The sequence below is a fragment of the Polistes fuscatus genome, unplaced genomic scaffold (assembly GCF_010416935.1).
Source record: "Polistes fuscatus isolate 324 unplaced genomic scaffold, CU_Pfus_HIC Scaffold19, whole genome shotgun sequence".
Lineage (NCBI taxonomy): Eukaryota > Metazoa > Arthropoda > Insecta > Hymenoptera > Vespidae > Polistes > Polistes fuscatus.
Genome location: NW_025113095.1, coordinates 439113 through 455844, shown reverse-complemented (window position 1 = coordinate 455844; position 16732 = coordinate 439113). Strand labels below are relative to the sequence as shown.

The following is a 16732-nucleotide window of genomic DNA, read 5'->3' as shown; positions in this document are numbered from 1 at the left end:
CTAGCACTAGACATTGAAACGAATTACCTTTTAAATGAGCTGCAAAATTTCTCGAGATGGAGAAAACGGGGATGATAGGAATTAAAAATTTCTTCGAAATCTGAATGAATGTCAAACGTTTATACGAGTGAAAATTTATAACACGTTTTAACAAGCGCTAAAAATAACGTTAGAGAAAATATCGAAGTTAGCTAACTCGAATATTCTTTTCTCACTCTTTATCATTTTTGTTTTTATCTTTCTATGATTCTTTGCGGACTTTTCACCCACCCCCAACCCTCTCTCCGTCTCCAGCATCACGGCATCAACCTTGTACGAACGAAGCAGCCATATTAAATTCTTGCTATTTAATTTGAAGACCCTTTTTCCGCTTTACAGACTTTAGAAAGTCGTTGACCTAAGTAATTCGATTCTTTTGTCCTCGGGTTATCGAGCCTACGTTACCAACGAGCTATATTGAAAAAGGTTTCCTTCCTCGCTTCTCTTTTAAAAGATAGAAATTCTTTCACCGCGAACTTCGACTTCTTACTTGAAAACTTCTTCATGATACCGTAAGACCTTCTTATTGCACACCTTATCGTTAAGACGTTGACACGTTTAAATGATTGAACGTCAATTTACGTCTGTGATTTTACTGATACAGAAAAAAGTCTTTTATCTTATTTATTATTATTTCGAATCTTTTTATCAAGAAACATATAAAAGTAATAGTGTATAATATAAAACATATTATTTTTATTGAAATAATACAAAGAAATAGGTCAATTTATTTATATACGTTTTAAAAATATCTGTGTGTGTGTGTGTGTATTTTCTAATTTAAAAAATTTAATAAAAGTAGGTCTATTTTATTTACACATATTTAACAAAAGATATATATGCGTGTGTGTGTATGTGTATTTAAAAATTTCACGTACGAATAATCTTTGTTTTTTTTTTTTTTCAACGTAACATGCATAATTATTATTATTATTATTATATATTTATATAACTGTGTGTGTGTGTGTAGCTAAACGAATATGTTTTATAAAAGGGTTGCTCGTTAAATTTGAAACAATTAAATATCGAATATACGAAATGAGAATAGAAATATGTTTGTTACTTATTTTAAAAACGAAGAACTTTTTCTATTTTATTCGAGGATATATATATATACTAAATAGTATTATTTATCAAGACCGATACGCGTTTATGTTTATATTCTCGAGCAACCGAAGAAAACATACACGTAACATCATAACTTCTGACGAGAATTCAAATTAAGATAAAATAAACTAGAATCGTGTATGTGTAAATGTATAATGTATAAACAAAACAAATAACAGTAAAACCTTGATTATACGAACTCCTGTTATCCGAATTCTTTAGTATTATGTTATTTCATTATACGAATTTTCTATTATATTAACATATTTTATATGTTATCGATATTAATATTAATCTAAATGAAAAATGAGATAATATTGATTCGTGCGTGATAGACAAATTTCAATCTCGATAATTTGTAAATAAATCGAACATTTTGTATTTATAGAAGTCAGTTTGTGTTTAGCACTGAAACCCTATTAATGAATTTACAATCGTCATAAAATGTCACCGCATTGAAAACAAATGGTATTAATCGTAGGAATAAAGTATGAAATTGTTGATAAACTTGAGAATAATACATTTTATTAGTGGGAAAATCAACGATTAAGTACATATATTAAAAATAATGATATTTTGAACAATTTGCAACATACTTCTGGTAATTATATCAATTTAAAGATAATAAGTGAATAATTCTAAAATATGTTTTTACGTGTAAAAATATTTGTAAACAAATATTTATTGTTTACGATTGACAATAAGGTTGCGAATACTCCTGTGGTTGTGTATTTCAAGTATATACTGATATGAGATAAATGGGAATAGTTTGCATGTATTATATGAATATAATGTATATATGTATTTGTATACTTAATGCAAATGCATAATCATTTATAATTGGTTCTAATTAGTGAAGGACCTCATTATCAATCCTATCTCTCTCTCTCTCTCACTCTGCACTTTACTTTGTCTCCGTTATAGTTCATTCATCTTTTCCGTTAACAATGAAATATTCAGTACCTTAAGCAAGGAAATTAAACGCATTAAATAATGCAGTTATCATTTTTAGGTGAGATTTCATTTACGTGGAACAAGTGACTCGAATAAACATAATGAATTGAAACGAGACGAGAATGTAAACGTCGTCTTTGAATAATCGTTGACAAAGAGAGAGAGAGAGAGAAAGAGAAAAAGGTAAAAAGAGAACTTTTGTTAAAATCCGAATGACATAACCAAGAGTCTTCTGTACTTTTTTACTTTTAATTCTTATAATACTTCGAATGATTAAAAAAATCCAGTCACTTTCATTTTTAAATTTAAATTACCAGTACTTTGTTATACCAAATTATGATCCTATTCGGATAATATTTAATTCGATTATTTTTTTTTTTCACGATCAATTTTCTAATTAAACGATTATAATCTAAATTTTAAAATGCAGGTTAATCAATCAAGGTTAATCAAATGTTTAAAAGGATACGAATAAATTGAGCAATAAATAACGTCGAAATTGTGGAAAATTTATATTTATATAAATAACGCTATATATGTATAATATATAATACTATTTTATAATATATTATATTATTATATATTATAATCTAAATTTTATTATAATATATATATATACTATTATATATTATAATCTAAATTTTTAAATGCAGGTTAATCAATCAAGGTTAATCAAATGTTTAAAAGGATACGAATAAATTGAGCAATAAATAACGTCGAAATTGTGGAAAATTTATAACGCTATATATGTATAATATATAATACTATTTTTATATATATATATAATGAAAACAAATGTTCGTTATTTTACATATTATATCTTAATGAAAGTAAATATTAAATGATAAATATTGCTGTAGATAATATTTCAACGCGTATAAATAATAAATCACGGATTATCGTTGAATATATTTTCAACATAGAAATATATATTCTTTAAACATTTTTTTCGTTATCTACATTCGAATATAAAATAAAAAGGGTGAAAATATTTGTAATATTACAAAATTCAGACGTTACTTATTGGTTCAACCGAATGCTATATAATAGGAATACGTGAACAAAACGTTGTACCATTTCTATTTACCTTCTACCCAACGATTTCTCTTTCTCTCTCTCTCTCTTGAGAGCAATAATATTTTCGTAAACTGAGAAAAAGAATGAAAGAAAAGACAAAATTATACATACAACGTGTACACGTTGGAAAGAGTGAAAAGAAGATAGTGGTGCGGAATGGAAGGGTATAAATAGAATTAAAAAAAAGAGGGGGAGGTAAGTGGGTGAATGTTTGGAAAAGGTGAATAGGTGTAGGTGAGTGTTTGCGTAAGAGTATACGTCGTAGAGATAGGTGGAGGATTTGTGTGTATAAGAATTAAAAAAAGATAAAAAATTAAAAGGAAAAAAACTAAAGGATTATTCCAGGAGGAAAATTCAAGTTGGGTTGGTGTAACACAACGCGTATATCCATCATCGTCGTAACTGTACGTCGTAACAGAGTAATACTAATAGTAGTAATAGTAATAGTAGTAGTAGTAGTAAGTAATAGTAATGGTTGTGTAGTAAATATATATATATATATATACACACATGCATAGATATATATTTTACTTTTTTTTTTTTTTTTTTTCTTCGGACGTGTAAATCCGTATTCGGTCTGCCAGCCCGCAGGACTTTCCTCGTATAGAAACAAAACACTTGCTTGGGGAATAAAATGCATTCGAAAAGGGAAAGAAAACGTCGAGAAAGGATATAACGTTTCCCAGGATATTATAACGTCAGGATACGCGCGTTTAGGATTATATCACGTATATAGTTAAATCATAGTTTAATGTTGTTTTTCTTTTTTCTTTTTTTTTTTCTTTATCTTTTATATGTATACGGGAGACAAAATATTTCAAACGAGGAAAACGTTGGAAGGATTTATGATGGGTATCCTCGAATCTTTCAAATTAAACGTAGAAACATGGATTAAGAAAAGATAATAATAATACAAAAGAAACACAAATTTATAGGAAAATAAAAGTAACGTACGAACGAGTGATTTAAGTGTGTGCACGACGAGTACACGGTGGGGGTAGGGGGGTGGGGAGGAAGGGTGATTTAGGTGGAAGGTAAAACAAAAAAAGATACGTCGAGAGCAATTTGCATAATTCTTTTTATACTTTATTTCATATTACGTATTCTTTTTCTTCTTTTATTATTGTTTCTTCTTTCTTTCTTTTTTTTTTTTTACTTTTTTATAATTATTATTATTATTATTAGTTTTTATTTTTAATTATTTTTTTTCTTTTTTTCATTTGCTTCTTACAATCTAAGTTTCCCAATACAATAAAATGTTAGAGGGATGAGAGAAACAAGAACGGGGATATCGTTACCACGAATAAACATGGAATAAAAGGATGATAACCGACTAGGAAGAATCGAGAACGAGAAAGAAAGAAAAATAGTGTAATAAAGAGAGAGAGAGAGAGAGAGAAATAGAGAGAAAGGAAAAATGGATAACGTTTCGATTTTCCGTGCGATTTCGATTTCTGTGTATTTTTTTTTTTTCTTTCCTTTTTTTTCTTTTTTTTATCTTGCCAATCGAGAACCTTTTCAAATGTTCCGTTCTCTTTCCTTAGAAAATAAATCCTAGATATAATAGAAATATATCCTCTATTCTTCTATCGATCAAAGATTTTTAGATCGAATACGTTGGCGAGTTGAAAAATTTTGAAACCCCTTACATAGAAAAATATCGTTTAATTTTCGTCAAACATCACTTTTATTTAGAAAAAAAAAAAAAAAAAATGGTTCAACCTATCTTCGTGTAAAAATATTTCTTTCGTTAGCAACAACCCATATGTAGGAGGTATCGGGGTTAAAAAGGGATTAACCGTCAAGTAAGATAATAAAAACTATCTTTCTTCAACATTTTTTTTTTTTCGATATTTTTGTTTCCATCCGATATCGAATAAAGAAACAAACAAACAATAAAAAAACAATATTTCGATTCTTCCTTTAGGCTAATTTTTGATCACATCCCAAAATTACGAGTATTCCCGTCCAAAGCCATTAACGATAATAAACGATTAAATATTACGAGAAAAAAAAAAATAAATGTCAAGGGAGAAAGAAGTCGAATTGTTTAAGCAAAGGTCAAGGTGTTACTGAAGCTTCCAGATCTGTTCCGTGGTACGACAGCATCGGTAAATCTGATGGTTACCGTAGTGACCGCCATATTGCCGGTGAGGAATTGTGCCAAATTATCAACCCCAGCACGTGGTTTGCGATCGAAGGGATAACCCATGGAACGTGCGTCCGGATATTTGCGGTCCCTCAATCCGCAGAAACTCGTGGCATCCTTGCAACCCGTTGATTCTTCCTGTTCCACCTATTAAATATGGGTGACAACCATGAAATATGACAATTTTCAATTAACACTAGATTTACGGATTATTTTGTTCATTATTTTTTCGTGATTTATAAACGTTGTTTGAATGAGGGATTGAATAGAATGAGGGAAATTAATATTTACCTAACTGAAAACTAACATATGTGCTTTTAAAAAATAATATTTTAGTTTTATACTTATATATATATAATAATCAAATTTTTAATGATGTTTTATTGATGTTCGTTTATATGTATATATTATATAAAAGAAAAATTTCTTTTCTAATCAATTGTATTCTAAAATCTTTCGACAAATTCGATAAATTTTGCAAGAAGGAAAGTTTCAATTGAACAAAAAGTAAATCTAATCAAAACGATCCAATCAAATGTCTTCAAACAAACTACTACAAATCAATATATAGGTATATGCGTAGGAAAGCAGATCAATCAAAGTTACACATACACTATCGGTCAAAAGCTTGGAATTGATTGCACATTTTCCATAAAAATTTGACTCATATATCATATATCATATACTCGTAAAATTTTATTTACGAATAAATATACCTCTTGTATTCGTCAAATATCGTTCATTTTCCTTTTATCGGTTCTTATTATTTGTCGAAAACATTCAAAACTAGATTAAGTGAGAAATAGAAATTTGATCTAAGCAATCTTTGATTTATATCAACAAGAATTTATATCAATCGTTCCATATTGATATGAAATACAATTAGGATGACAACTTTACTATGAAACTACATAATGAATTACTTTTGTAAAATTTATTTTTGGAAATATTAATTTAACAACGCACGAACTTATCAAACGAATAATCAAATTTAGATTATTTAAATTTATCAATTCTCTAATAATTCAAAATTACAACACACAAATGGGATTGATAATAAAATTGGTGTATCATTACTATTCGATTATTGCCAAAATATTCATTTTTCTTAACAAACATTCTGCAAATGTTGTAAACAGTGATTAGAAACTTTTGGCCTTTAGTGTATATCAGGTTGAATACCAGTTTAAACAGGGTAACTTGCGTGACTATTCCAACGTTTCGATAACTACATATTCCCTTCGTGCCCGGAATCGGACAACGCAACGTTCCTGAATATCGGTTATCGAATACCCCTGGCGGCATGGAGTAACTATAGTATAAAGATCTGTACACATATACACATATATATAAACATATTGCTATACACAAGCAAACACAATGACTAAGAGATTCGAGCGATTATTCACGCTGATCGAATTTTCGATTGATTTCTAACCATTTGTAGAATAGTAATACTATTATACTTACGTTACTCGATACTTAACTTTTTATATTGAATTAAACAGATCGGTTTAAAAAAGAAATAGACAAAAAAAAGCGGATAGGATCGTTGAAAAATTTCTACATTGGTGAGAAAGTTATAAATATTCAATGCTTTAAATGTAATTCAATATGAATGAATGAAATAATGGGGAAAAAGAGAAGAAAAATGGGGATGGGGTGAGAAAGAGAAGAGGCCATTTCATAGATGATTAAATATGCACGTCTGATGAACTCAATTGTACAAAGGGATTTTGTTCTACTCAGTCAATCAAAAGGATCAACGTAAAGGTAGTAATAGTAAGTGGCTGGCTCTATTGTGATCCATGCCAAAGGGCATCTATGTAATTCAATTATTAATTCAATGATAATGATGCCACGTTCATCTGACTGCCTGTTATCATTAAATAACAATGCACGATAATATAGGATCTTTCACAAATAATATTACATTTTATTCATTAGGTTTTGTTCGATAAGTCGATACGATTTTGTGCCATTTATTTGGTTGAACAAAAAGTCGAATGAACTTATCGAAACAATTTGATACGATGGGAATATTCATTTTTTTTTTAATTGATTTTTTTAATTATAATATGCCTAATTCTGTTTTTACAAGGATGGTTCATTCAACGCAAATTCTAAGAAGAAAATATTTCTTTACCAGACACTGCGTCTGAATTAAACAAATAATTTTGTTAACAAGTATTTTTCGGGAACGTATCTATCGCGTAAAAACAGTATTAGGTGTAATATTGAAAATAATTTGGAAGTATGTATTTATCTAATGAAAGAAATAAAATATAAAACTTACCGCATCACCAGTGTAATCGGAAATCATGATAAAAAGATCCATCCGGAATCCTTCTTTGTTTCCTTTTGGTAGAAGCAAATGTTGGGGCCAGCCACAACCGCAGAAGTTGAACTGTTCCAGACTATCGCCACCGATTGGTCTATTCTCATCAACGTTTCGGAAGGTTCTTTCGAAGGGAATAGTTAGGGTGGATTCGGTTGAACTACGTTGAAATGTATTCTGTCCAGGACGTACTAAAAACATAAATTAAAATAATGAAAAATGAAGAAAAATTATAATATCTTATTAATCCGTTTACTGTCGCGTTAATTTGACGATATGTCACAGTTTTTAAAATAATATATGGAACAATATAAAAGTATCGATCATAAATGACCAAAGTAACAATCAAACTATTATTATTTTCAATAAATATTTTTTTCATAATTTTATATAAATATACAAATATTTAATAATGATTCAAGGAATAATTAATTACGTTAATACAATATTTTGAATAATTAATTTTTAAAATATTAGTTACTTATCGTAAGAGTAATTTGACTTACACAAAACGGTGAATTTATCCATTTCAATCATGAGATTCTTCTGTTGTCTGAATGTAAATGGTAATCCACGTTCGTCTTCTTTAGGTGCCATGAATATGCGTACGGTACCTCTTTTAGGTGAATTATTACGATTATTTGCTACGATCGTATAAGTGAAATCAGAATGATTGAGATGAGTGAATCTGACGAGGACTGGTCCACGTGGAGTGAAATCGAGACCACGAGATAAATCGATGTCGCTCTTGTTCCAGAAGGTGGCTAAATTATTTGGGGGTTGATTCGCAGTAGTCACTCGAATATCGTTTATCTCTACTCCGGGAAAATCGAGCTACGAGAACGAACAAACGAACAAAATAAAAATGTGATAATCGATCGAAGCAACGCAAAAATCAACTTCCAATATAAATTCCTTTCGATTAAATGATATCGTGTTAATATTATAAATTAGATAAATTGATTTTTGCGTCCGATTGAAAAATATTTATACAAATAATAAAAGGATATAATTTAAATTTCCAATAAATAAGTAAACTAGAGATTATAAATAATTCTTAATATTTATAAATGCATACTTTAAATTTTCATTAATCAACGATAGAAAAAGAAAATAAATATTACGAACTTGTTAATTAACAAACGTTCGAATTTTAATATTAGACGAGATTTTAAAGCGAGACTTTCAAGATATTCCAATTAAAAAGAGAAATACTATGACATATCTTTCTTCGAATTAAAATTAATTTCTCCAATTAACGATACAATAAATGACATAAAAAATATAAATTTACTTGTTGTACGGTGTACTCGGGTAAAGTATTTTTATGTTCTTGGAATATGTCATCGCAGAATGCATGGAATCTATAAAACACTGGGTCCCTCATAGCTGTGGCAGGTTCACCCATGGTGCTAAAAGATTCCTGAAACGATATCAAACCAATATTGAAATTGATCACTCTCGTCAATTAATAATCTAATTCATCAAACAGTCCTTACCAAATAACGATTGTCAGGATCGTGAACGAAAGAAATCAATACGTGACCGAGATTATGAAGATCGCCATAAAGATTCACATTGGGTGATAGAATGCTAGATTCCATGATATTTCCAAGTACGTCGATGCCTTCTTTTTCCGTAAGCGGTACTCTTTCCCCATTGATAGTGGTTATCATTCTCGTATGAATAGCTTCGTAAATGCGATCCCGCCATCTTTCCAAATCTTGAATATCAAAATCCAATTGATCGGCCTGCCTGTTGATATCGCGAAGAATGGCACCGCTTGGTCGAGACGGCCAGTTACGATTCGCAGTCAATGAATCCAACTTTGGGAAGTATCCTTCGGGAATCGGTTCTCGCCAGTTAATCAATCTCGTTACGCGTCCCAATCGATTGCACAAACGTTCGCAATTATATCTGAAAGAATGCGCCCAATGAAAATAAGAAAAAAGTGTCATCCAAGACACTTTCCACCAACACACCGCACTCGGTGTTCCTACTCTATGAACGGGACGATATTTCTTTCTTTTTTTTTTTTCTCTTTTAATATAACAAATAAAAAAAATAAAAAATAAATAAAAGGGGATAAAAATCATTGAATCAATAAAAATTTCTTCTAAGATTAGACTGTGGAGCGTGGTATCCGACGAATATGTGTTCAATAAACCGAACAATTGGTCAGAGTTAACGATCAAAGGGCTTCCTACGGTGTAAGAGATGAAAAGTTAATTAGCTATGAATGTGTAGAAGCTAGAGACTATGGTATGTCGATCTATCCGGCTTATGTCTAGCGGCTACTGGTGCACCTGGCTTGGATCTGCTGATGCATGTAGTAGAAGAGCTCCCCACGTCGATCCTTGTTAACGATTTTCATGTCGCCCTCGAACGGATAAACCAGATGCCAATGCCAGTGATGAAGATTGACCCCGATATCTTCTCTCCAGTAAGCAACTCTGTGCTCCTCGTCAAGATCGGAAGCGGTGAAATCCCTTGGGATTTCAATGGGAATCTAAATGAAACGTTATAACAACCGTTAAATCTTTTTACATGTTATACCACGTTCCTATCTATCGATACACTGGTGAGTGTTTATGTAAGTAAATTCGCGTATGTGTTAATATAATACGTGCGATATGCCTTTCACATTTGATTTATTTCGAAAACTATGAATTTTTCACAAATTCTCTTTTTATTTTCAAATTTCTATTCTTTAATCGGAATATGTAATTTTGTTCTTTTTTGTATATCAATGTTATTATTTATGCATGGGTGGGTGTAGATACGTGTATATATCAATTTTTATTTACATATACTATTTTTTATTTACATACTAATTTTACTATTTACTACTTATTATACTATTTTTTTATTTACAATACTAATTTTAATAATTCTTATATTTTTAATTCTTGACGTTTTATTATTGGAATATACAAACTTTTTATGTATCAACGTTTCTATTTATTTATGGATACGTGAGTGTTAGTTTTTATGTAGGTGATTAATAAAAAATGTAATATTAACAAAAATGATAATCAGAGAATTTGTGTTAAATTTAAAATCCTCACCCTCTGATCAGCGGATGAAACGTTGGCTACTTCTCTGGCACGTGAAAAAATACCACCATCGATATACTTATCAGGAAAAACTTCGTGCAATGGAGGAATCGGTAAATTTTTAGTATCCGGACGATGCAATATTGCAACTGACAGTGCATAAATAAACATATTCGGATTCATTCGATCACGACAATAAACCGATACCGATAAGAAATCTTCGTAGGTTCTCATACCTAAATTCCATAAAATTATTTCTCAATAAATGTTAATCGATTTTATTGTATAGACAAAAAATGATCATAATAGAGGAATGAAATTACAAACCCATGAATATGTCAATTAGACGTGCAGCTACTTTACGATGAGCAGGTATGAATAATGAGAAAGGTGCCCTACGGTCAAGTTGCATGGGAATAGTTAGATCAGGTAAACTAATCTGTTTCACGGGTATTTTAGAATCGGTTGTCGAACCGAATCTATTAAATATGTCAACGGCAGCTGGACGATATTGATCAGGCTAAAAAAAAAAATGTCACGTGTAAAAAAACATAAATAACGATTGGAAATAAACAATTATAAATAATTATTGCATTTTACGATAGATTACCGTATTTTATAACGAGATTAATTTATTTGTTAGGCTTTATAAAAAAAAAAAAAAAAAAAAAAATCGCATAAAATGAAAATTCTTCTTCGTAGCAAATTATTCTTAAACGATAGTGTTAAAAAAAAAAATAAAAATTAAAGAATATAATTCCAAACAGAGAAAATATAATTTATATATATATATATATATAAATAATAACAATATATAATATATAAAATATAATATATAACCCTCCAAACCCGAAAGGGACGGAGTCAAGAATAAATAATAATAATAATATAATATATATATAATATATAATATATAATAAATAATATATATATATAATAAATAAAAACAATAATGTAAATTTAGCTTAATGAAAAAATTTAATTTATATAAATACGGTTTAATTGTTGTCACATCCTATTTTATATCGGATGATAAGAATATTCGCATTTAATATAAAGTAATTAAATTTATACGTACCAAATAATCAGCTGGTATGTCAAAAGCCACACGTTTCTCTCCTTTAGGTACGTAAACGGGTTCGGCAGGACGATCGAAAAGATAAAGTATCCCAGTTTTATCGCCGCTCGCCATTTTGACGCAAGTGTTTAATTAATTCGGAAAGAAATTCAAATGAAATTTTTGTCGAATTAATTAGAAATTGTACTCAACGACGATTGAAATTTAACGCGTTGGCTTTCCCAACATGTTTTGAAGAGATTGAACACGGTTACTTGCTTATATATCCTACTTGTTCAGGATATAGTGGTGAACAAGAAATAACAATAACATACAAACTAACCGCAAAATCCGTTCTAAAATAAGTAGAAAAATAATAGATTTAAATTCCTCCTTACCCCCCCTCCTCCTCTTCCCCACAAAATCTCATCCTGTTTTTTTCTATCTTTTCCTGTTTTCTTTTAAAATATTATCCTTGTTTCTTTTTTCTTTTTTTTTTTTTTTTTTTTTTTTTTTAATTGGATTCGCCTAATAAATATATAGAAATTTTTAATAGTTTTTATATCTTTATAATATTATAAAATCCCTTTTGTGTGATATTGTATATTTAAGTAAATAATTATTATAGAATATTTTTTTTTCTTTCCCCATAGAGAATTATGAATTAATAATTAATACGATCCAATCGTAAAATAATAAAATTTTGTTAAAATATAATAACGTTGCTATATAATTGATATTCTAATTATAATTTCTATTATATACCGATACATTAAGAAATTGAATTTTCTGATCAATCTTTTCGAAAATTAACTAACATTTTTATTAGTATCATAAAAAGAAGCCGACTATTTGATCATGCCATAGAACCATTCGTTGTATCTATCTCTCTAAGCTTCGAGATTGATGATACTCGATGTATTTACAAATCGATAAAAAAGTAAAAAAAGAAAAAAGAGAGAGAGAGAGAGAGGGAGAGAGAGAAGCAATTCAATCACGAAGAACCTCTTCCATTCAATGATCTTTTGCTTTCAGTATACATTTCTATCGCAAGGGTTTTGTAGACGCGTATTGGGATGATGAAACGTTCAGGGCTAAAAAAAAAATAAATATATAGAATAAAAATAAAATATAATAGAGAAAAAAATTTTGCATAAGCAAAGTGAAGTGTCGACGTGAATGAAGAAATAAATTCAAAAATAAAAAAAAATATAAGATAACTATGTAAGTAATTATTAAGTAATACACGTGTATTATATATATGGTGTCTGAAATTTTTCTGTCAATACGGTATAGCAACCCTGTTTTGCAAAATAAAACGTCTCGTTGATAAAGATGAATTTATAATGGATTCCCCATCAATGAAATAAACTTCTTAGATGCTGCATTAGAAGAAAGTTCGATGCTTTATTCGTATCTGCCAGTTGTTGTTTACGATAAAATTGCTGCAAGTTATTACAAAGTAAAATAATTCATTTTCTTCGATCGTACGATCAAATCATTTCACATTTTGTACGTTTTTAATTGTCTCGGATAGATTTGATCATTAAAAAATGTACATCCATTTATATTTCTGTCATCAGAAACTTTTCTGATCCAACAACGTTTAATCCTTTAAAAAAGAAAGATAAAAATGACAAATTAACAAGATCTCTCGTTTTTGATATCGAATTAAGATCGTGCATTGGTATACTTTTAACATTGGTCAAATATTTCATGAATTCACCTTAGTTTTCAATATTTTTCTTATCGAATTTTTAGATCAGTGATTAGATCTTTGAATAAAAAGGAAAAAAATCCCAATATTAAATAAATCTTTCGTTATATAAAATATCTTGCGAGACGAAGTTAATTCAATTAAATTCCATATAATATATTTTCACGAATGCAACTGTGATTGATTATACCTTCATTTCAAATTAATAACGTATTAATATTAAAAAAAAAAATATAGAATAAAAATAAAATATAATAGAGAAAAAAATTTTGCATAAGCAAAGTGAAGTGTCGACGTGAAAGAAGAAATAAATTCAAAAATAAAAAAAATGAAAGATAACTATGTAAGTAATTATGAAGAATACACGTGTATTATATATAGGGTGTCTGAAATTTTTCTGTCAATACGGTATAGCAACCCTGTTTTGCAAAATAAAACGTCTCGTTGATAAAGATGAATTTATAATGGATTCCCCATCAATGAAATAAACTTCTTAGATGTTGCATTAGAAGAAAGTTCGATGCTTTATTCGTATCTGCCAGTTGTTGTTCACGATAAAATTGCTGCAATTTATTACAAAGTAAAATAATTCATTTTCTTCGATCGTACGATCAAATCATTTCACATTTTGTACGTTTTTAATTGTCTCGGATAGATTTGATCATTAAAAAATGTACATCCATTTATTTCTGTCATCAGAAACTTTTCTGATCCAACAACGTTTAATCCTTTAAAAAATAAAGATAAAAGTGACAAATTAACAAGATCTCTCGTTTTTGATATCGAATTAAGATCGTGCATTGGTATACTTTTAACATTGGTCAAATATTTCATGAATTCACCTTAGTTTTCAATATTTTTCTTATCGAATGTTTAGATCAGTGATTAGATCTTTGAATAAAAAGGAAAAAAATCCCAATATTAAATAAATCTTTCGTTATATAAAATATCTTGCGAGACGAAGTTAATTCAATTAAATTCCATATAATATATTTTCACGAATGCAACTGTGATTGATTATACCTTCATTTCAAATTAATAACATTAATATTAAAAAAAAAAAATATATAGAATAAAAATAAAATATAATAGAGAAAAAATTGTGCATAAGCAAAGTGAAGCGTCGACGTGAATGAAGAAATAAATTCAAAAATAAAAAAAATGAAAGAGATAACTATGTAAGTAATTATGAAGAATACAATTATTTTAATATTAATTTAAATATTAAATTAATAATAAAGTATAAACAAGATTAAATGTCGAACGATAAATCCGTACGTTGTTTTTACACATTTTCTTTCTTTTCTTTAATTATTTGTCACTTCATATCGTCGACAATAAGAAAGATTATCATTGGATTTAGTTTGCAAAAAAAAAAAATATATATATATATATACATACACGTATAGATATACAATATAAAAAAGGGAAAATTGTGGTTATATCTTCGTTTGACTAGGTACACCGCAATATCCGGAAAACGAAGAGGGGTACACCACCTCTCTTTGAGGCCGACGATTCTTTCGATAAGGATGACGAGGTACGTTTTAAATCGTCGTTGTCGAATACCGATTTAGTCGAGATTACAAAACCGGAACCAACAGAAAGAACAAAATAAAAATACACACATATATATATATATATATTCTACACGCGTTCACATTCGACGACGACGACGACAAGAAAACGAACATACATTCGAACACTAGATATGCCATTGTTTTATTTTTGCAGAGAAAAAAATAAAAAACAGGAAAGGGGGACCAGGAGGAGGAGGGAGGAGGAGAGAAATAGGAACGGCGTTTGTATTATATTCGAAAAAGAAAATCTTTCGGTTATTTTTGTCAGCGTGAAATCGAACACATTTTTTATCGTTTCGTTTTCTTTTCCATTTTTTTTTTTCTTTTTTTTTTTTTATCGGTACGCTTGCGACCAGTACCATACGGAGAGATAAAAAAATATATATGTATATATATAAACAAAAAAGAAATGACAAATATATTCTAGCAACGTCTATTGGGAAAGTTCGTTTCCAACGAACGTGAAGAAAAAATCTAATGAAATACGCGAAAGGTAATATTGTATTTTTTCACAAAAATTCACTACTATTTTACTTTACATATTAGATAAAAAATAAATGTATATTTATATGGACCGTTTATTTTGAAAGTAGTGTAAGTCCATTTTTGACAAAAAAAAAAATGAGATATCACGTAATTCATGCTTAATTTAACGTAAATTTCGTACGTACAACTAGTCAGTGTTTAATTTCTTAATTTTCATATTTCGTAGAATTTAAAATTGGTCAAATGGGTAAATGAAATTAACAGACGACAGATATATTAACCTTTAATTTATTCTCGAAAAAAGAGAAAATGAACTTACGTCACTTTGAAAATAAAAAACGATTCGTATATATAAAATTGATAGAATTTAATCGGAAAGAAAATAATAATAAATTCGGACACCCTCTGTGTATTGAAATATATATATACACACATTGAAAGCAAAGTTTGAAAAACGTTTCAGTCGTGGAAATAATCTTTGAAATGGTGTGCTTACTGGTAATGCTAGTGCCCTTTATTAACGGGGTGTGCTTTTACATTTTGCTCATCTCGTCGTCGAGCTTTCTATCTATCTATCTATCTATCCATCTATCTATCTATGTATCTAACTCTTTCTCTCTCTCTCTCTCTCCTTTCACTCTCATTCTCTCTCTCTCCCACTGTCGATAACATAACTTGGCATGTATCGACGAATATTCCCAGAAACTTGGCTCCAACCCTTTGGAATTTGCGAGAACTCCTATCTCTGATTTCCTTTCTCCTAATCAAATTTCTGATCAATCACTTGTGTCCTGTTACAACTAATCGTCTAAATCGTTTCTAATAATAGTTATATCCTAACAATAATAATAATAATAATAATAATAATAATAATAATAATAATTCACATCATGCAACGATATTTATTATCCTATTCCTGTCTTATTAATATCCCTCTATAACAACATGTAACTTCGTATTGATACATTTAAATTTTTATTATTTGAGATTGGTTTTTTTTTCTTTTTTTATATATATATAATTGTATTTTAATTTACATATTTTTATATAGTATCGATAATTAAAATGTTTTGTTTTCCTTATTTTTTCTTTTTTTTTTTCTTTTTTTTTTTTTTTGTTTTAAATAGGAACCTTATTACAGAGGATTAAATTAAGGAAATACACACAAGAAA

General features: G+C 28.9%; 1 protein-coding gene across 1 annotated transcript; it reads right to left on the bottom strand.

Annotated features, from left to right (window-relative positions):
- Positions 1-5018: 5018 nt before the first annotated feature.
- On the bottom strand, positions 5019-12172 carry LOC122515726 (phenoloxidase 1-like). Its single transcript, XM_043633143.1, has 9 exons — positions 11799-12172; positions 11048-11240; positions 10733-10956; positions 9971-10173; positions 9164-9581; positions 8959-9087; positions 8171-8498; positions 7623-7855; positions 5019-5473 (listed from the first exon to the last, which is right to left on the bottom strand). Exons 1-9 carry the CDS (start codon positions 11910-11912, stop codon positions 5228-5230), a joined length of 2088 nt encoding a protein of 695 aa, XP_043489078.1. The 5' UTR covers positions 11913-12172; the 3' UTR covers positions 5019-5227.
- Positions 12173-16732: the final 4560 nt, after the last annotated feature.